Here is a 20,859-nt window from a genome sequence, read left to right as displayed (position 1 = left end):
TGACTGTTCTGAGCCGTCTGAAGGTGGTTTTTGTCCCTGGGGGGTCTGTGTCCACAGGCTCCTGTCTCAGAGTCCCCGATCTGCTGTGCTTGCTCCCGGTTTGGAAGAGGGGTGCCGAGGGCAGGTCTCCGCTCTGTGCTGTGTGACTGTGGGCAAGGTGACAACACTTTCCTCGCGGGCTTGGGGAAGAGCCCCAGGTCGCCTGGGGAACGCCTTGGGTGCAGGGCCTGGCCCCTGGCAGGGCTCCCCAAGCGGTGGCCATCTCAGGGGCCGTTGGTCTCCACAAGTGACCCAGCGGGCCTGAGGCTGGGCGTGTGGGGCGGGGTGGGGGTTCAGGGAGGGGGCGGGGCCTGTGGGCAGGCAGAACTCCCTGCTGACCTCTCTGTGGGCGTGGCCGTGAGCCCCTCTTAGCAAAAGTGGATCCGTGGCTCCAGGTCCCCTGGGCAGGGGTTTCATGGACGGCGGTGCCATGGGTCTCGGTTGTATAGCCGAGGAGTTTGCCGGAGCCAAGAGGCCGTGGGGGTGCGGGCAGCCTTCATTTCATTTCATTTGCGCGTGGCCCCCTCTGCCCTCAGAGCCCGCTGCTCCAGGCGGGTCCACGGTGTTTATCTCTGCCCCACCTCGCCCACCAGTGCTGCCATCTGGCGTCCCTGATGGCACCCTCCTCCCAACGGCCAACTGTCTTCCCAAATCGCTGGTCCTGTGTCACCTTGTCCCCGCCCCTGCATCTGCCACCCTGGGCGCCCGACCGGCTGCGAGGAGTCCATTAGCCTCTGGGGAGTGGCTGGTGGAGACACTGTGGCTGTTGGGGCGGAGTGGGGGGCAGAGGCTGGGGGACACTCCCTCACAAGGCCTGCGGCAGCCCAGTATGGCCCGCCCTGCTTGCCCCGCTCTGCAGACCCCGTGCGGTGTGTACGCGTGTGCGCGTGTTGTGTGTCTGTGTCCGCATGTACCAGAGGGGACGTGTGTGCTTTTGTGCGGCAGGGCCCAGTATGACAGACACTCTTGTCACCTGCATGTCAATTCTCCAGAAATGACCCGAGCCTGGCTCGGCCTCCCAAGTGCTTCCTCCTGGACCTCCAAGGCCCTGCACCCCGCCCTCTGCGGGCCCTGAGCTCAGCGGCTTGCAGGCAGGGCGAGCTGTGGCTGGAGGCTCTAGTCTGGGAACAGGGCCAGCGGGGTGCGACTGTGGGGACCACAGAACACCCAGGCCTGGGTCCGAGCTGGCAGCTGTAGGCTGCCACAGCCACGCCCAGGCCCGCGCCAGCCTAGGTGCTTGGCAAGCTCTCTGGGTCTCAAACCCTGGGGCCTAGGGGCTGTGGGTGTGGCGGGCCTTTCTCCTTCACGGTCCACTGACTTTGTCCCCAAGCCTGCTGGGTCTGCTTGGGGCTTGCTGCCCTAGGGACGAGCTGGGGAGAAGCTGCAGCCAGCTCCCGGAGGAAGGCCCCCCCGCCCTGCTCGGCCCGCCCCACCCCTCCAGCCAGCCCAGGCTGCGGGAGCAGCCCAGCAGCGCCCGGGCTGGAACAGTGGTGTGGTCTGCACCGTTCAATGGTCTGTGGGCGCTGTGGGTGGGCCACCCCCCCTCCGGGGCAAGCGCGGGAGCCCTGGTGAGTTGCCAGTGTTGGACTGCACTGGGCAGAGGCCTCACGGGACAGGGCGGTGGCAGGGACCTGGGCTGGCCGTCTAGGCTCCAGGGTGGGCTGGAGGAGGGCAGAGGCGCACTGGCTTTCTTTCCCCAGGCTGCCCCCCCCGGCTGCCCCCCCAAGGTGAGCGCTCTGTGTTCCCTGTGTCTCTGACCCTCACAGAAAAACCTTACCCGGTGGGGGCCAGTGCTCTGCCCACCTCCCTGATGAGCGAGCCACTGGCCTGAGGTCAGCAGCGGGCCCCTGGGACGTCGAGGGGCCGGGTGCGGGGACATGCGGAGGCTTCTTTGCTCTCCACAGTAAGCCTGAGGCCGGGAAGCCCACCCTTCTGACCTTCCCGACCCCGTCGCTTCTGACCCTGCTGGGACCCTGGGCCATAGGACCGCTGACGGGGAGATGAAATCACACAGGGCCCTGCCATGCTGGGGGCTCTTGCAGGGTGACCCCCAACCCCGGCCCCAGTCCCCCGTGGCGGGGGCAGAGGAGAGGGCACCAGGACACAGCGGGGGTGGCATTGGTAGGTGAGCCAGGGAGGAGGCAGGGAGGTGGTCAGGAAGGGGGTGCATACCGCAGCCGGGTGGAGCCTCCAGCTGGGCCTACCTCTCCCCTCAGAGTTAGCAGGGATGCGGGGGCCTGACCTGTGTGGGGGCCTGACCCACTGGCACCCACCCTGCTGCTTGTGGCCCCAGCTGCGGCCCAGCTCCCAGAGCTGTGGTTGGCCCAGCAGGTGCCAGAGAGCCGGGGCTGGGTGTGCCGCTGCCGGCGTGTCCACCAAGGGTCCCGCGCAGGGAGAGGCCTCAGGGGGCTAGCACATCCCCCGACTGGGAGCTGGTCTGGAAGGGGGCTGGTAAAGCAGGACTGCGGGGTGCAGCCGGCGGAGCGGGAGGAGAGGGAGGGGGCTCTGGGCTTGTCAGGGCTCATGGGGCCGCCGCGATGCTGGGTTCTTAACACGGACACACACTCCCGTTTGGTGATTTTGCTTTTATCGACTGTGGAGTGTGGCCACCGGCTGCTCGGCCGTGTTATGACGCAGCTCCTTCCCGCAGAGCGCGACAGCTTTGGACCCACCGTTCTCTGGCTCATGGGAGCCCGGGGCCACCTGCCGACCTCCAGGACAGATGTAGGCACTTGGCTCCGGCCACCACGGCTCAGGATGACCCTCTCCCTCTGCCCTTGAGAAAGCAGCTGGACGCTGGGGAGAATGCCCCCCAGGACCTCAGCCGATGGGGGCCCCGGGCCTGGCGGGGGTGCAGCCCTTCGGTGTAGGCCCCGGGGCCGCAGTGACCGTGGGGTCCTTCAGTAGAGGCTTGGGGGGGGGTTCTGCTCCAGCATGAGGAGACTCTGTGAATGGAGGCTGTCTCTGGGGGTCTCCTTGGTTGTACAGCCTCTAAGGGCACTGTGGGGGACACCGTGGTCACCCCCCCGGTGATATCCCCCGAACTTGCCAGCTCCTGTGTCACAGAAGCCGCCTGCAGGCCCCTGTGTATCCCCAGCACGTTGCAGGAACACGCGTGTGCCCCGCAGCTCTCCTGGAAAGGCCTGCTTTCCCAAACCCCCGGGAACGATGTTGACGTTGCAAACATCGTAAAGAAACACGGGGATGGGACCCACTGCATTTTGGCCTCACCAGGCGACGTCCCCACTGGAGTAGACAAGCCTGGGCAGGGCGGGACTCCTGGCCCGGCCGATGGGGCAGAGCTGGACGGTGGCCTCGGTGCCACTGGCAGGGGGACCGAGCTGCAGGCTGTGTCATCAGTCTAGGCTACCAGGTGTGGTCGAGGGCTCTGGGGCCAAAGGCTGGATTTGGTGTCCTGCTGGCTCTGTGGTCTGAGGCACACGAGTTTTCCCCTCGTCCCAACTTCAGGACAGGCCAGTTGTTGGGGTAGAAGGGGCCACACCTCACATTCCAGGTAGGGTCTGTCCCTGGGGTGACTCCTCTCTCCTGCTGGTGGCTGAACATGGGGCCGTGTCCACTGTGACCAGGGCCCCGTGTCCTGTCTTGGTGGCAGCCATCTCCAGGCATCCCTGGTCCCCCAGGACACGCTCTTAGAATAAGCCTCAAGGAGGCTCCCGTCCTGCCTGGGTCAGGAGGTCTGCTGCTGCAGAATCCCTTTCTCCAGGGCACCCTGAAAACAAAGTGTTCGTAGCCAGCTCAGCCCTCGCACTGCTCGTGAAAGTGGGCTGCCCTGCTTGGCGCCCTCCTGCTGGAGTGAACTCACCAGAAGCTCACAATACCCAGAGGCAGGGGCAGGGTGGGGTCTCTGGTCACCCAAGGTTACTCAGCTGGCTAGGGGGCGGAGCAGGGATTTGAACCAGCTCTCCTCCTTGGGGGACCATGCCAAGCTCAGAGCCAGCTGACCGCAGACTCCGCGTCCTCCCTTCCACACTGCCCTGCCAGGGTCGGCGAGAAGGTGACAGGACGCCCACTGCAGGTGGACCAGGCTGGGGTGCGCCCCTAGGAGGGCAGGGCCAAGAAGCAGGCCTAGGGTTCCTGGGGCTCAAGCACCTTCAGCTAGTATGTCCGTGGGCTCAAGGGTGCCCTGAGCCTGTGACAGGGAGAGATGAGAAGCCAGGGCCCCCTTCCCCTGACCAACCCCGAGGGACTGAAGGCCGCGGCCTGGGCGGTGGTTCCCCGTGGGTGTGAGGCTGGACCACTGAACCTCTCGTCCTGCTGCTGGGGCCGTGGCCTGGGCTGGCTCCTCTCTCCCGCACCAGGGCCCCCAGGCTGATCCTGCCTGGGACTGAAGCTTGAGCCTGGGGTCAAGCCCCACCTCGGCCCCCAGCCCTGCATTGTGCCCCCCTCTCTGGCTGAGCCCGTCCCCGGCCCTGGCCAGTCCACTCACCACACACACAGCTACCAGCTCCAGGGCCCTGGGAAGACGAGGATGGGCCTGCCCGTGGCCCCAGCAGGAGTCGAAGACCTCGGCTCTGTCTCTGAGTGACTTGGGGCTATTATGCTGTCATAGGCTGCCCAGAATTCTCTCCCACCCTGCTGAAGTGTAGCTTGTTAGGACGGCCCCTCAGGCCACTGCCAGCCCGGGACCCAGCAGCCCCCCATGCCCACCCAGTTTCCATGACTCTCCTGAGGGTGTCCATGGTGGGCCAGGGGACTGGGGTACACCCCGAGCAGGGATGGACGCAGGCTGTAGGCCAGTGGGCTGCCCTGTGAAAGCACCATCTGACCCCAGGCAGGTGGTGACTGGGGGCTCACTGGGCTCTGCCCTCCACCCGGCCCTGTGGCCATGTCGACCTTGGTCACGGGGATGCTGCCCGCTGGCCCAGGAGACATGATCCAGGCCCCCCCCAAAGAGAGCCAGAGGCACGGCCCCCTCTCGCTCTGGCTCCTGGGGCCCTGGGCAGACCCGCCACCTGGAGGGCTCGAGCCAAGCCAGGTAGCGTTCGTGCTGACACCGACGTCCGTGCCGGCCCCCTGGACCAGCCGGGGGCCCTGTGAGGGACAGCCACCTTCCCCAGGAGGGGGGCCGGGCCAGCGTGCGGAGGGAGAACTTGGGGGTCAGCACGCCCCTGCTGCTTGCCTTCTCCAGAGCCTCAGTCTCCCCGTCTGTAAATTGGGCTGGTGGTGGTGCCTGCCTCAAAGCTCAAGGTGGCAATCCGAGAGCAGGTCACGGCACTGCCATGCCTGGGGGCGTTGTACTGGCCCCCTGCACCTGTTTCGGTTGTGGGCGTTCCGAGACAGGAGAGTGGGGGAGCAGGAGAGGTTCTGGGGGGGCACGCAGTCTGAGATGTTCTTCTGCTCAGTGCAGCCGGGTCTCCACACCTGACTCGCGGGTCTGCTTCTCTGTCCCCAGGGAATCTGGGCTCCATCTTTCTGCGGCTGACGATGATGTCATGGCTGCCCTGAGGTGGCCCAGGCCCTCCCAGCAGCCAGGTGACCTGCGGGGAGCGCCCTGCGTGGCCTGGTCCGACTACACCGAGCAGTCAGGCCCCCGGGGGAAAGCCTGCAGCCACCCCGCGTGGTCGGAAGGCGAGGAGGCCAAGGATGGGGACAGCTCGGTGTCATCGGGCCGCCTCTCTGGCTCCTCTGGTGGCCACGAGTCCTGCCCATCTCCCCCCGGGCCCTGGAAGGAGAGGCCCCCCCAGGTGCTGGGGCCCCGGCGGCGGCCCAGAGAGAGCAACCCGCGGCTGGAGCAGCTGCGGGACAAGATCCGGGCCCAGGCACAGTGGCAGGCCAGCTGCGCCTCCCTGGGCACCTCCACCCCGTCCAGCGCCTCGCGCCTCCACAGAGCCTCCAAGCCAGACCCCCGGAGGAAGGCCAGGAGGCTGACGACCGCCCCTCCAGCCCCGTGGGACGTGCTGAGGCCCAGGCCCTCCAGCAAAGGTGCTGCGTTTGGAGGCTGTGGAGTCACTGCCACATGGGAACTTCCTCCTGGAAGTTCTTCACGGACCCTGTCCTCACGACGCCCCTTTCACTCCTCTCCAGGCTTCGTCGCCCTGAATGCGGCTCAGTGTGGAGTGCAAGACAAGGCAATCCCCGGCCAAGGGTGCGAGCCCTCCGGGGTCCCCCAGCACCCGGCCTCAGGTGAGGGGCCGCACGGCTGGCCATCCTGGCAGCCCCCCAGACCCTCAGGCGGTGGTCAGGCCGGACGGTTCTGGACCCTGCGGTTTCTCCCTTTCTCTGCGCGACTGGCTCTAGTATGATCCCGCTCAGACGACACTAGAGTGGGCCCCCCCCCCCCGGAAAGGGCCAAGCACAGATGAGGACCCGCCTGCCATTCTCCGGAACGTGACCTCCAAATCTCTGCTTCCCACTCGGGGAAGGAATTCGGGCAGGCCCCGCAAGGCAGGCAGGGGCTCTCCTGCACAGAACGCGTGACGTCTTTCCTCCACGGTCACATACCAGCTGCCGGGGCTGGCTGAGCCCTCCCCGGGCCTGGGAGGTGCTGAGGGCTCGGTCACGCGCAGGCAGACTGCTTGCGGGTGGGAAGGGGGCTGGGCCCAAGGGAAGGTTTTGGCTCCCTCCTTCACTCAACAGATAGGAGGGGTGAAATTGGAGAGGCAGACAGGAGCCAAGCTTGGAGGCCAGAGGGCGGTAGTGTTTAAAGAGTCTGGATTGCCACTGGACATGGGCCCTGGAAACTGCTTCGGAGGGTTTTAAGCAGGAAGCCCCAGTGGGTCTGGGCTTGGGCAGGCTGGCTGTTTGCGGGATGGGGAGCGGGGAGGAGGGCGTTCTCTAGTCTAGAAAGGCAGCCTCATTCCAGCAAGGTTTTGGAGGCCCCGGAGTGGGGCAGGGGGACAGACTCGGGAGCAGCAGTCAGGCTGCCCTGGGATGCCCGAGGCTGCTGGGGTCTTCGGCACAGGGGAACAGTATGGGGCCCGGGGGCAACAGTGGCACCGGGCAGGCCAGGGTGGGGCGGAGGTTGGTCAACATGGGATTTGGGACCCCCTGGGTTCCAGCCGCAGGTGCCTCTCCGGACGCATGTCCCGTCCCAGCTGGATGTGTGCGCTGAGTGCAGATGTAGGCTGGGCCCAAGGGGCCTGCCTGTCAGAGCCAAGGGGGCAGCGTCCAGCTCCGGCCTGGCCGTGGGCTGCAGCAGCTCCCCGTGCCCCCGTGCCCAGGCGGGCTGTGACTCATGGCAATCACCCTGCCTTCTCCTCCTCCACCCACGGGGACCCGACGGCCTCAGCTCCCCAAGCACCCCCACTCCACAGAGGCCACTGGGGCTCCACAGCCAAGGTCAGGACTGGCCGCCGCTCCCTTGGGCACTCAGCAACATCCAGTGTCATTGGTCACCATTCTCGACCATCACGTCTCATCCTCCCCGCGTTAGAACCCTCTGGAAGCAGGCGTGGGGCAAGGCCTAGGTTTTTTGTTTTTCTTTTTAAGTTACGGCAAGATACACATTATGCAAGATTTACTATCTTCACCACTATTAACTGCACAGTCCGGGGATGCCAGTCACACCGTGGTGCAGCTGTCCCTCCACCCGTTCCAGAACGTGGTCATCTTCCCAGACTGAGCTCTGTCCCATCACACACGGACCTGCCCCTCCCCTGGCCCCCGCCCCCCTCTCCCTGGATGTGGCTCTGACACCTCTAGGGCCTCACGTCAGCGGATCCTACAGTGTTAGGGCTTTTTTGTGGACTTGGGTGCTGGGGGCCCTCCTGCCAGCAGGTTCTCGGCAGTGAGGACAGAGGGACCAGCCTGGGCCTGGAGAGGCCTTTGGGCCAGGCTTTTCCCAAGCACCCCTGGCCCTGCTTACGCAGAACTGGCTGATTGGGTTCTTGGTGCCCCTCTAGACACAGCTGAACCCCAACCATGGACAGAGACACTGGGCCTGAACAGCACAGGGAAATGTGGCCACACTGGCCCTCAGGAGGCTGGTCCCCTCCTGCTGGCCACTGTGCTTGTCACGGGACTTGGACAACCTCCACCCCCTTGGGGTCTCCATGTCCCCTTCTGTCCAGCCAGGTGGACCCCACGATGCAAAACTCCTGTGGCCCTAGCTCTCATCCCCCCTCCCCCTGCTGAGTCCCTGTCCAGCCTGGCTGGCTGCCGCTTCGTGACAGCCCATTCAGTAAACACAAGGGCTGCAGGTCAACCTGAGATGGGCAGGGGAGACCCCGCTGGGAGGCCGTTCCATCCTCAGGGACTCACGGCCCCAGGCACTCTGGAATTTGTGACCAGTCGGGGCTCCGTGTGGGAGGGTATAGAGGGCCCAGGCCTGCTGGGGGAGCTCCCCCAGGGTGGCCCCATATAGACCCCCAAGAGGGACGAACAGTAAGGATATCCCTCTGGCCCTGCGCTCGGCCGCCCAATCTGGCACAGGCCTGGGAGCAGGGAGGACAGACACGCTGCTCCGTAGGAACCCAGGTGCACAAGTGTGGCTGTCCCCATGAATGTCACTGCTCACCTTCCCTCCTTCTCTCCTCTCCCTGAAGTTCCACGGGAGAAAGCCAAAAGGATGAAAGGTAGTCCTTGCAAAAGGGAGAAGACCCCAGGATCACCCTTCCCCAGAAGAGCCTCCAAAGACAAAGGTAAGGTCTGCCCATCTGGGGCTGTGGCATGACCTGGGGGTAAAGGTCTGTGAGCCAGCTCCCCAGGTGGGCACACGGCTTTCTGGAACGCAGTTTCTGGTGAGGGGATAGCTGGCTGCCAGCGGAGGCCAGGCTGCTGTGGCCCAGGGACCTGGGATCAGCAGGGGCTGGGCTGTGTGGGGGTCCACCGTTCACGGAGGAGGGGAAGTACTGGTGTCATAGCTTGGGGAACCGCAGACCCTGGCCGTCACCACGGTGCCACGGGGTCCCTGCCCAGGCAGGGGCCACCCCCTGTGATGGAGTGAAAGCCCACAAAAGCCCTGAGCGGTGGGCTGACCTTGCAATGCCCCCAGATGGCGAAAGTCTCTAAGCACACAGCCGCTAGCTCCCCGTGGCTTCACACACATTTATAGTCTGCACTCGCGTGTGCGGAGACACACCAGTGATGGTGGGCAGCTTCGAGGTGTCCGGTGGACAGATGTGTTGACTGCCCGTCGGCGGCATCCCTGGGGAGCCGCGTGCAGCAGCCTTCAGCAGCGGGGGGACGGTTTGGCGGAGGGAGTGCTTTCCCTGTCCGCCTGGTTTGGGATTTGGACTGCAGGCAGCAAGCCCAGAGCACCTGCTTCACCTGAGCNTCCGGTGGACAGATGTGTTGACTGCCCGTCGGCGGCATCCCTGGGGAGCCGCGTGCAGCAGCCTTCAGCAGCGGGGGGACGGTTTGGCGGAGGGAGTGCTTTCCCTGTCCGCCTGGTTTGGGATTTGGACTGCAGGCAGCAAGCCCAGAGCACCCGCTTCACCTGAGCCCCTGGTGGCCGTCAAGGCCTTGCATTTTGTCCACAGTCTCCTGGCCCTATGGGGACTCGATGCTGTCACGAGGGGTACGTGTCAGCCAGCCACGTCCCAGGAGAGTCAGAGGAAGNCCCCTGGTGGCCGTCAAGGCCTTGCATTTTGTCCACAGTCTCCTGGCCCTATGGGGACTCGATGCTGTCACGCAGGGGTACATGTCAGCCAGCCACGTCCCAGGAGAGTCAGAGGAAAACATGGGGATGGTGGTGGGCCTGAGGTCCCAGCGGAATTTCTACTTCGGGCGTCTCTCCCCTCGGGCCTGGGCGGGGTGGCGGGGTCCAGCAGAGACCCAGCTGTCTGGCCGGGATAGGTTTGTGGCCGTGCCCTCACTGGATCCAGCAGTCCCTAGGAGGGCCCTGCACGGCGCGTGGGGAACGAGGGAGGCAGTATTCCTCTGGGCGGTCAGTGTGGGGTGGCTGCACTCCCTGGACATCAGCTTGGCGACCCTCACGGCCTTCCTCCGGGGGGCTTTGTCCCATCCTGTAGATGGGGACATTGAAGCTCACAGAGGCCCACGCGGGCGAGCCAGCCCCAGGTCTCTGCTGCTCACCCGAGAGAGCCCGGCACCGTGTGCTCTGCCCGTGCCCAGCGCCCGTCTTTCTGCTCGGCGCCCTCAGACCCACCACCTCCGCTGGGGGCAGCGCCGCCTTGGGCAGGATGCATGAGCGCTTCCCTCCTCCACGCTGGCTTCAGGGGCGCCTGAGGGAGGCAGGCAGCCGCGAGCCACTGGGGCAGACACCTCTATTGGGCCGGGTGGGAGGCTACAGGAGAGGAGGGAAAACCCCCCATCGAACCCGACACTGAGGGATGCTGGGAGCCACGGAGAAGGTTCCAGAAGGCCCACTGAAAAGGAACAAGATATCACAGTTTTCTGCGTCGTTGTCTCCTCCTACCCCTCAGCTTTTTGGTTTGCTTTATTTTAATGGCTCGCTTGACAAATGACCTGCTTTCTGCCTGACACTGGGTCAGAGGGTGTGCCACGGGCTGCATCCATCATCGTAACCACCGTGTCACCCTGACGGACTTGACCATTAGTTTCTGTCAGTGACCAAGTCACAGCTGGGCTAAGGAGAGATGAGCTTGGGGTCAGAGGTCAGAGCCACAGGACTTGGGAATTGGATGAATTAGGAATTTGCTGTAGTTAACAAAAAATTAAATCGCAATAGTTATAAAATATTCATCCATCCGGGCCGATGGAAAATGAAGCCCAATATTTAATTTCAGATTATAGCACCTCACTTTGCATTTTTTATCATAGATTAGGTTGGCCCTGGAACTCTGACAGGGCACTTGGGGACTTCATCCATTTCCGCAGATTAAAAATCCTCTCGTAAAAAAATTAATTGCCATTAAACTGCTCAGCGGAAGAAAAAATGTGCCCATCAGGACCCATTTATTGACCCGGACCCCTCTGGCGGGCTAATGGGGGATGAGCGGCCGGTGATGGAGGGGCCTGTAGGGAGGGGCCTGGAGGGGCCTGGCCAGCAGGCAGCCCCGTCGCCCAGGGCGGGGGTCCCTGCGTGGTATCCCCAGGGAGGGAGCCCTGGTGGCAATTTTGTGCAGTTTAGCAGTGTCGGGGGGCCAGGGCGGAGGAGCCTTGTGGGGAACCCAACCCCACTGGTGCTTTTCAAGACTCTGATGTGGCCAGCTGGGCAGTGCCGGCCTCAGCCCTGGCCTTTGACTCTGCCTGGAGCCGGCAGAATCCTGACCCCTCCCGGCCCAACCCCTGCAGTGAGAGTGGCCACTTTCTTGCGGTCCCGTGGGGCGGTGCTCACAGATGGGGAAACCAAGTAAAGTCACTCCCCCCCAAGGCTCATAACTAGTCATGGGCACAGCCAGAGTTAGACCATTAACCTCCTGAGTCCCACCGGCCTGGCGTGGGAGGGTGTGGCCTCCAGGGCCCTCGCTGGAGGGGTGTGGCTTGTGGAGGGGTGACCTTGGGGACCGGTCTTGGAGGGATGTGGCTTTACAAAGCGCAAGACTAGGGACGCCTGGGTGACTCAGTGGTTAAGTGTCTGCCTTCAGCCCCGGTCACGGTCCTGGGGTCCTGGAATCGGGACCCATATCGGACTCCCTCCTCAACGGGGAGCCTGCTTATCCCGCTTCTGCTCCCCCTGCTTGTGCTCACTCTTGCTCTCTCTCTGTCAAATAAATAAAATCTAAACAAACAAACAAATGAAAAACAAAAGGCAAGACTTCAAGGTGGTGTAGCCTTGTGTCATGTCCCATAGGCCTGGGCTTCGGGGCACGGCCGTGGTCCTTCCTACAGGTGTGGCCTATGAAGGGTGTGGCTTTGTGTCACCCCTTCCCCTTCCTGGGGCGCTGCTCCAGGGCTGTGACTATCTCCGGGTCTGGGAGGTGGGGGAGGGTCCCCTAGCATGTGCTAGAGAGGGCCCGCACCCTGTTGGCTGCCTGCCCCCAGGGGTCAGCTCTCTGCATGGTCTCTGCTGTAAGGCACCCTTGCTTGGCAAAAACACCCCCCTTTATGGGAGGCAGGACAGGTCTCGGCCTGGGAGGTCCAGTTTCCTGCCCAGAGCGGGCCCTGGGGAGATGCAGTATGTGCACGTGAATACGCATGTGTGTGTGGGGAGGGGGTGTATGTCTGTGTGTGTGTGCATGTGTGTATGTGTGTGTGCGTGTCGTCTGTGTGTGCACGTCTGTGTGTCTGTGTGTATGTGTGTGCGTGTCTCTGTGTGTGTGTGTGCGTGTGTGTGTGCGTGTCTGTGTCTCTGTGTGTGTGCGTGTGTGTGTGCGTGTCTGTGTCTCTGTGTGTGTGTGCGTGTCTGTGTGTATGTGTGTGCGTGTCTCTGTGTGTGTGCGTGTGTGTGTGTGTGTGCGTGTCTGTGTGTCTGTGTGTGAGCTAAAGCTTGGCCGCGGCTTCCGGCCTCTGCCAGCAACCTGGTCTGTAGTGACAGTGGGGCTGGTGTTGGCATTCAGTGAGCGTGATCTGGGATTGTGAAGCGGAGCTTTGATAAACGCTGTGTCTTATGTGACGACATTTGTTAACAAAGGCGCCTTTGTGGTTGGGAGGCGGTGGCGTCGGTGTCCGTGCTCCTGGGACCCCGCGTCCCGAGGCCTGGGCATCCTTGTGGAGGAAAAGTAAACACGTGGCTCTGCTCAGGGCCGAGGTCAGCTGTAGCGTTAGCCTCCCGCTCGCAGCCCCTCGTGACCACGTCCCTGCGGGATGGGCCAGCGCTGGCCGAGCGTGTGCTGTGCGCCTGGGTCTGTGGCCTTGGTTTTACAGGCAAAGCCGTGGGGGGCAGGTTTTATTACCCCGTTTACCGAGGGTCCAGAGTCATCCTGGGACGTGGCCCTGCCTCTTGCTGGCCAGTGGCTGAGGCTCACCCCGGCTCCCCTGGGACCGTGTGAATCAGTCTCCGAGGGCTGCTGGGGCCGAAGACTCCTCGTCTGGGCCCGCGTTCGGAAGGCCCCAGCCGCTCCAATGTGTGTGCGTTTTCTCTGTTTAAGATTCTGAGTTGGTTGGTGTTTACGCCTGGAGGAAAGGACCAGCCCTGGTGAGGGCCCTGCTTGGGCCCCCTCCCGCCCTCCCCAGGCTCCAGAGCAAGGCTCCCTCAAGAGACCAGGCCCCCACCGGGGAATTAGGTAGCTGGTACCTTCGCTTGGGCTCCTCCCTGCTCTGCTGGGGCATCTGGGGGGTGGGCGAGGAGGGGAGGGGCGGCCCTGGGCGCAGAAGCAGCTTCCCCCCAGCGGCCTGTCGCACGCCCTGCCAATCTGCCATCACACGGGACTTGGGGAAATCATGATGCTTAAAAGCGAAGGAAAGGTTTTCTGCCGCTGAGAGACATGTTTTAGGCTGCTGGGAGGCAGGGGATGGCCAGCTGGGCTTTCCCAACGCAGGGAGTGCAGGATGGGAGCGCCAGGGGCTCCTTGGCAGACACACGTCGAACCCCGTTCGTGCTGTTTTCACCAGGTCTAGAGTGGGTGCCTCTGTGCCAGGTGCCCGGGCAGAGCCTCGAGTCACCCATATTTGGCACCTGCACCCACAGGGGTTCTGTGAGTCCGTGAGGCATGTAAGGGCCAAGGGCCGAGCTCCTGGGGAGCAGGGCTGGGGGTGCCTCTGGGTGGGGGAGCTGGCTCTGCTCCTCCGGGGCCCCTGCAGCCCCTAATGCCTGTGACCCCTTGTCTTTGCAGGAGACAGCAAGAAAGTCGGAGCTGCCGAGGGCTCCCCCGTGTGCCCCCGGATGCCCAGTCCAGCCTCAGTCCACGGTGACCTGCAGGTGTCTGCCAACACACCCAACCTGGCTTCCTGCGATCAGCCCGTGACCATCCAAAATGCTATGGCCGTCCTTAGAGGTCTCCGCCAGCAAGTCCAGGCCGGGCTGGAGCTGGCCCGGAACCGCCACCCCGGGGAAGGGCCAGCACCGGGGCGGTCAAAGCTGTGGCTGCAGGACCCTTCAGGGAGGAGGCAGCGGGGCCCCTGGAGCACCCCAGACGTGCGGGGCTCCTTCTCGAAGAGTCCTCAAGCAGGGGTGGAGGGGAGGCGCTCCTCCTTAGAGAAGGCTGGCAGCTTCTCCACTGGGCATCGTTGGAGCACCCTGGCTGCGTGGGAGTCCTATCCCCAGCTGACTGGAGCAGCCCAAGGACGGAGCCCCTCCTTCCAGAGGCCCGGGAGCCCCCCTGAGAGGCTGACCACCTTGCCTCAGCGGCCCTGGAGCACCTCGGCCAGGCAGGCCTCCAGGTCCCAGCGGACCTGGGCCACTTATGGAGACTGGGACACCTCCGCCCGAAGACCCTGGAGCCCTTCTGGCCAGCGGTCCTGGAGCGCCTCCTTCACGCAGGGCTCTGGCAGCCCGTGCAGGGGCAGAGGCTCCCTCCTGCCACCCTCGGGAGTGGAGCACAGCTGGCTGAGGCCTGCGGGTGGTGCCCCTGGGAAGGAGAACGAGGCGCGGGTGCCGCCGCCCTGCCCAAAGCCCCGGGGGGCCCTGGGCCACCCCCACAGCGCCGAGACGCTGCGGGAGTTCATGCGCCAGAAGACGCTGGCCCGGCGGCGGCAGGCCCTGGAGGAGAAGGCCTCGGCTGTGCGCGCGCTCGAGCTGAGAAACCAGAGGCTGCAGGAGGTCTACCGGAAGCAGCGGGAGGCCGTCCTCGGCAAAGCCGTCCCTGTGGTCTCCCAGACCACCCCCGGCATTGTGACCTTTTTCCCGCATTGCGCGCAGTCCAGGGTAGGTGCTGGGGACGTGTGAGGACGCGGAGCCCGCCAGCTCAGCCACTGAGCTCCCAGCAGCCCCAAATGCTTGCCTCCCTGGGGCTGGCGGGGCCTCAGAGGGACCCATCACCTCTGCCCCAGTCCTAGAGAGGGGACCCCCATGGGCTCCACCTGGAGCCCCCTGGAGGTCAGGGCTAGTCCTGGGGCCACGAGAAGGGTCTCTGGGTCTTCCTGCCAGGACAGGTCTCTGACGGTGTTCTCTCCTGCTTTAGGGCCCGGAGGCTCCCGGGAGCCTGGGGTCGCCTGTGCTGGAGTGGAGCAAGGTGACCTCCGGCATGGTGCAGGGGGACCAGGAGGCCCCGGGCAGGTGGGTAGGCAGGCGGGGGTTCCATTGCTGGGGGAGCTGCCCCAGTGCGGGGGACCACGGGGGCACGGGCTCCCACTGCACGTTTACGGAGCACGAGGCAGGGGCATCGCGCGGTCCCCACCCCCACTCTCGGAGCTCAGAACATTTCAGCACCCCAAAGCAGCCTGTGCCCGCCGGCAGCTCCCCCAGCAGCCTGCCTGCGATCGGCCTGCGCAGAGTCATCTGTGGGGGTGGGTCATGGAACGGAGTCCAGCAGGTGTGGCCCTTGGGGTCGGGCTCCCTCCCGGGGGCGTGTTTTCCGGGTTCTTCCTGTTGTAGCGTGTCAGGCCTTCGCCGCTCCTTTGTGGCCACATCTGGTGCCACTGTGTGACACAGGTGGTCAGTCCCGTGGTGGGGGACCACGTTTGGGCCGCCAACCCCTCTGGCCGCGCTGCGTGAATTGTTTAAATATCCGTCCCGTGGGTCCCGTTACCGGGTTCCCCCCACGGAACGGCCGGCACCTCCCTCTGAATGGGACGTCTGTCTTCCACTTTCCGAGGAGCTGCCAGTGGTTTTCCTCACCGGCTGCGCCATTTCTCATCACCCCCCACCCCCCACAGCCGATGACGACCCCGGTCTCTCTGTGTTCTGTCAACACTCCTTTTCTGTTTTGTTCTCTTTTTTTTTTGTGGTTTTTCACTATCGTGTATTTTTTTTAAGATTGTTTTTATTTATTTGAGAGAGAGAGAGAGAACGAGCAGGGGAGCAGCAGAGGCAGAAGGAGAAGCAGACTCCCCACCGAGCAGGGAGCCCCACGTGGGGCCCAATCCCAGGTCCCCGGGATTCTGACCTGAGCCGAAGGCAGACGCTTCACCAGCTGAGCCCCCCAGGCGCCCCAACTATTGTGTATTTCCATCGAGCCGGGGCAGCTGTTCACCGGGTCCCTCCCAGGGCAGGATCTTGAAGTGGGGGGTCAGGAGACCGTCTGCCCCCTTGCATGGGGCACTCCTGAAGGGAGCAGCTCCACAGAGCAGCCCGGAGGCTGCGTGTTTTTGAGCTGCTTAAACTTGACGTCTGGTAACACCAGACGGGGGTGCAGCTCAGTGAACACTCACAGGTTCCTGTGCCCGGACTGAGAGCACGGCCGCTGTCAAGGGCAGCCCCACCCGCAGCGGCAAGGCCTGTGGGGGCTCCTGGCTGCCCTGACCTGATGCCCCCGGCTTCCTCCCCAGACAGCGGAGGCTATGGACCCTTCATCTTGCTTCCTTGTGTTCTTTTTCTCGCCACATTTTAAAGAAATTACAGGGAAATACACATAACATAGATTCACCGTCTTGACCGCTTGTAAGTGCACAGTCCGGGGGCGTCAGCGAGTTCACACTGCCGTGCACGGTCCCTCCGTCCATCCCCAGAACGTGGGCACCTTCCCACACTGGGCTCCGTCCCATTAAGCCCCATTCCCAGCCCCCCGCACCCCACTCCCCCTCCCTGTGTCTGTGGATCCGACTCCTCTGGGGCCTCCTGGGAGCAGATTGCTCGGGACCGGTCCTTCTGCGCCGGGCTGATCTCACTCGGCACCATGTCCTCCACGTTGGAGCCGGTGTCGGGGTTCCTTCCTTATCACGGACAAGGCATGTTTTCGTTGTGGTTGAGTTGTAGGTGTTTCTCATCTGTGTGGGTGTTGACCCTTTGGGACACAGGGTTTGTGATCACGTCCCCCCTCCCGGAGGCCACCTTCTCACTCTGTTCACTGTGCCCTTCCATGCACACCAGTTGCGGATTTTGAAGTACTTTGGTTGGTCTATTTTTTCTCTTGTCGCCCAGGTTCTTGGTGTTAAACCCCAGAACTCGGTCTTTCTTGGGCCGAGTGTGGCCCGCTGTTGGAGAGAGGCCCCGTAGCCACCCCTCCGGCCACAGACAGTCTCTGTAAACAGTCGTGCTCCTTCACAGAAGCTGCGCTAGGCTCACCCCTGCACACACGTGTTTCGAACGCGCCGCGGAGGACGCACGCGCCAGACCTGACCCTCTCCGCCCTCTCTCCCTGCAGCTTCTGCCTGTGTTTGAACAGAGCCTTGAATCGCACTGAGACTCTAGAGATGGGCGGCCCCCAGGACGGCTGGGATGGTGCCCCCATGCTGATGTCCACCCGCTCCTCCCCGGGCCCCCTGAAGCTCCAGGACCTGAGCAGCCGCTCCCCGCGCCCAGGCGTGTGCATCTACCTGGACCCCGAGGAGAGCGAGCGCCTGGGCACATCGGGGCCGCTGCACTTCCGCTACAAGCAGGCCCGGCTACAGGCGCTGGAGACCATGGCCAACGTCCTGAAGCAACGGATCGACATCCTCACGGCCAAGCTGCGTGGGTCGGAGGCTCCAGACGCTCTCGCCGACCCAGTCTCAGACCTGTCGCCCTCACACCGCAGCGCCGTGCCGGCTGCCCCCATGCCCTCAGCTCCAGTCTGCTCTGGAGCCCTGGTGCCCAACGGGAGCAGAGGGGCCCCCTGGGACCGGGCAGACGTGCCGGCCGGGCCACTTGTCTCTCCCACGTGCTTCTTGGATGGCAAGACGCTGCCGTGGAGCCCCGACTGGGAGCGGCGGCACAGTGTGAGCCTGAGAGGCCACCACGACAGCAAGCCCCGAGGTAGGGCCGGTGCCTGGGCCACAAGTGACCACCAGCCCCACCAGTGGCCAAGGGGACCCCACTTTCTCCCTGCCCCTCAGCTTCCTCTCCCTAAAGGGGAGATAAAGATGACGATACCACAGCAGGTGTCCAGGCCACCTGAGGGTCCGTTGGTGACAGTCCTGGCAGAGCCCGGCCACATGCTAAATCTTCCATCAGCTGTAGACCTTGTCAGCACCTTGGCCCTGGCGGGAGGAGGGGTGAGGCTTGGCCCTGAGGCTTATGTGCCTGCCACTTCCCTGTCCTGCCTCCGAAGAGGGGCGAGAAAGTGGACACGGCCTGCCAGGCCCCTCCTGCCTTGGGGGCTGGGGGTGCCCCTCCTTCCGCCCCCCCCCCCCGCTAGCAGCTCCTCCCCTCCTGCCAACTCCTGGGGAAAGAGCCCTGGTGTCCATCTCTCCAAAGGTTTCATTGAGGATGGGCGTTTGGAGCTGGATAACAGGCTGGCAAGAAACACGGCTTCCTTCCAGGCCCTCGGCCCCTTCATTGGGAGGTGAGCCTGCGCGCCCTCCACGCACCCCGGCCTCGCCCTCGCCATGAGCCACCGGCAGTGCACAGCTGGTGCACAAGCGTGCACAGGGGTTTGGGTGCGGCTGGGCTGCTGGGGGAGTGACAGAGCCCCTGACCGGACCGTGACAAGCCCCCAGACTTGGGTCAGGGCCTGCTGGCTCTGGGGCTGGCCAGGGCAGGGCAGGGCGAGACAGCCCAGGCCACACAGTGGCTCAGAGACTCCACTCTGGCTGGGCTGTGGGCAGTGGGCCCCTGACCCAAGGTCCCCGTTGATGGGGGAACAGCCCCTGAATGCATCCCTCCCCACACTCCTCTGCACTGGCTCCCGGCCCCAGCCGGACTCTGTCGGCCACATTTTCCTTGTGATGGGTGGGTCCTCTCGCCCAGGTCCCATGTCCCGTGTCTGAGCGCTCAGGACCACCCATCCAGACACCCTTGCACCTCCTGTGGCTTTCCTCCCCAGCGCCGCCTGAGTCCTTCGGGGGGGGCCCCCTCCCAGGGCACGTGGAGTCCAGTTGGTGGAGCAGACTGGTTACTGCCAGCAGGGGGCAGCATTGGGCTGGACTCCTGCTTCTCCACCACCTGTGCCCCAGACCCGAGGGAGGTCAGGGAGGGGAGAATCCCCAGAGGTGGACCCGGCACCTGGGCTTCAGGCGGACACCCCACATCTGCGCGTCCCCCTGCTGGACAGCCAGCAGGGCCTCGCAGACCCAGCAGCTCGCAGTGCCGGGCGTTTCTACCCAGGGGATGCCCACACCCGGGCACTGGGTCCTCCCCGTCCCCAGCGCCCCCAGGTCCCTGACCAGGCCGTGCAGAGTCGTGCCCTGGACGACCCAACAGCCTTGCCATGCAGGGATCAGGGCCCACTTTCGGGCCCCGCGGTGTGTCCAGGAAAGCTGCCTGGCTTGTCCTTTCTAAAATGGCAGTTGCCACTCCCTGATCAGGCTCTGTGACCGCTGGTTGCCTCACTCACCTCCTGGGTCCAAGGATCAAGGTCAAAGGCTCCTCGTCCAGCTTATGGCCCTTCCGCTGCTGCCCCAGGCCGGCGGCCCCAAGTTCTCCAGATCCAGGGCCTGGCCGGTCCTGCCGCCTCTCAGGCCCGTTTCTGAGTTGGGGTGGAGCCATGCCCCACCCTGCCTTTCCCTGCTGGGATCCCGGGGCTCCGTCTGGCTGGGGACCCAGCCTGACACCAGCATGGCACGGTGAGGATGCCGGCTCCCACCCTCCGAGGGCCCGACCGCACCAGCATCTCCGGAAGGAAGGGTGGGGGAGGGCGCGTCCCAGCTGTGTGCCTGCTGCCACGGGCTCTCTGCACCTCGGACAGTGCTGTCCGTGCCCTGCGAGCTGTGTTCTCCTTCCCATTTTACAGACAGGAACACTGAGGCTCAGAGAGGCCCAGTGACATGGCCAGGATCACATAGCTCGTGGGAGCCTGGACGCCAGAGCCCACGTTCTTCCACTGTGCCATTCCCTAGTCTGGCGCCCTCAGACTTGCCCTGAGAACTCGTTAGACATGCAGAGTCCCCAGCCTACCCCGGCCCTCCTGAACCTGGGGCACGAGGCTGGGTCCCGGGTCCAGTCCCGCAGGGCACCGTTTGAGAACCACTGCCCTGGGAAGTCTAGGCCCGAGGTCAGCAAGACCGGCAGGCCCCTGCCTGTCTGTGGATAAAGTCGTATGGACACCCACCCATGCTCATCCTTCACTCGAGGGGGGCCGCGGTCCTGCTCACACGGCAGAGTTGAGTCGTGTCCACAGAGGCTGTGTGGCCTGCAAAGCCCCCGTGTTTGTTGTGTGTCCCTTTATGGGACGTGTTTCCTGACCCTGGCTTATCAACTGATGGCCACGCAGGCATTTCCTTTAAGGAGAGCAGCTGGGTGCCCCCGCAGTGACCTGGTCCCTCCTGTCCCCTCCTGTCCCCTCATGGTCATGCACTCCTGCAGCAGCCCCACCCCATCCTGGGTCTTCCCAGGTTCAGCCTCCAAGCCCATCCATCGCTTCCCCGGGGCTGTTCCCTCTTTCCAGGACCCTCTTCCCTGCTGTCTCCCCTGCAAGGCCAGGGGCCGCAGGAGCAGGGGCCGGGTGGTCACATAGCAGGTGTCCGCAAACTACTGGGGTGGCTGGAGGACAGCCATGCCCCCCCCAGTGTCCACGCCCCGGGGGTGTGTCCTTAGTCACTCTGGTGGTCCTGAGATGCTGTGCGCCGGGGGAGACAAGTGACATGAGGTGGAGCTGTGTAAAAGGTCACTCCCCAGGCGCAGCGGCTCTCCTGGCCTACTGCTGTCTCGGGAAAGGCCCAACCTCATGCCTTCCTCCCAGTCCTGTTAGAATGTGCTGGCCAGCCCCAGGGCAGGGGGTTAGGGTGGCCTGAGCGGGGGCAGGTCCCCGAGTCCAGCCGGCCCGGTGTGACCCCTGCGTCCTCTGGCACCTGGCCGGCTCAGGCTCCCTCTGTGGGACAGGGTAGCATTTCGGGCCATGAGCCGGTGGTGGTGAGAGTTAGGGCTGGCGTGTCCACCCCGCTCCGCTCTGGGCCGGTGGACATGCCCCTGAGCAGATGGTAGAGGGAAGGACAGAGATGAGGAACGTGCCCTGTGCCCCTCACTCCCAGAGTGGCCGTCTTCCCCGAAGGGCCTGGCGTGGGGGCAGACCCAGAGCAGGCCCGGGCTTGCAGGCCAAGGGC

General features: G+C 64.3%; 1 protein-coding gene across 1 annotated transcript in view; it reads left to right on the top strand.

The window, feature by feature from the left end:
- The first annotated feature begins 1,417 nt into the window (after nucleotides 1-1,417).
- Nucleotides 1,418-20,859, top strand: part of CCDC187 (coiled-coil domain containing 187) — a 33,028-nt gene continuing 13,586 nt past the window's right edge. The window contains exons 1-9 of the mRNA XM_034663757.1: nucleotides 1,418-1,607; nucleotides 5,453-5,982; nucleotides 6,085-6,183; nucleotides 8,544-8,639; nucleotides 12,954-13,088; nucleotides 13,638-14,668; nucleotides 14,925-15,019; nucleotides 17,046-17,635; nucleotides 18,077-18,164. Coding sequence (XP_034519648.1) covers nucleotides 1,549-1,607; nucleotides 5,453-5,982; nucleotides 6,085-6,183; nucleotides 8,544-8,639; nucleotides 12,954-13,088; nucleotides 13,638-14,668; nucleotides 14,925-15,019; nucleotides 17,046-17,635; nucleotides 18,077-18,164 — 2,723 coding nt within the window. The 5' untranslated portion in view covers nucleotides 1,418-1,548. The remainder of the gene's footprint in view (nucleotides 1,608-5,452; nucleotides 5,983-6,084; nucleotides 6,184-8,543; nucleotides 8,640-12,953; nucleotides 13,089-13,637; nucleotides 14,669-14,924; nucleotides 15,020-17,045; nucleotides 17,636-18,076; nucleotides 18,165-20,859) is intronic.

The sequence above is a fragment of the Ailuropoda melanoleuca genome, chromosome 7, assembly GCF_002007445.2.
Source record: "Ailuropoda melanoleuca isolate Jingjing chromosome 7, ASM200744v2, whole genome shotgun sequence".
Taxonomy (NCBI): domain Eukaryota; kingdom Metazoa; phylum Chordata; class Mammalia; order Carnivora; family Ursidae; genus Ailuropoda; species Ailuropoda melanoleuca.
Note: the sequence above shows the minus strand (reverse complement) of the source record. Positions and strands in the feature narration are given on the sequence as shown.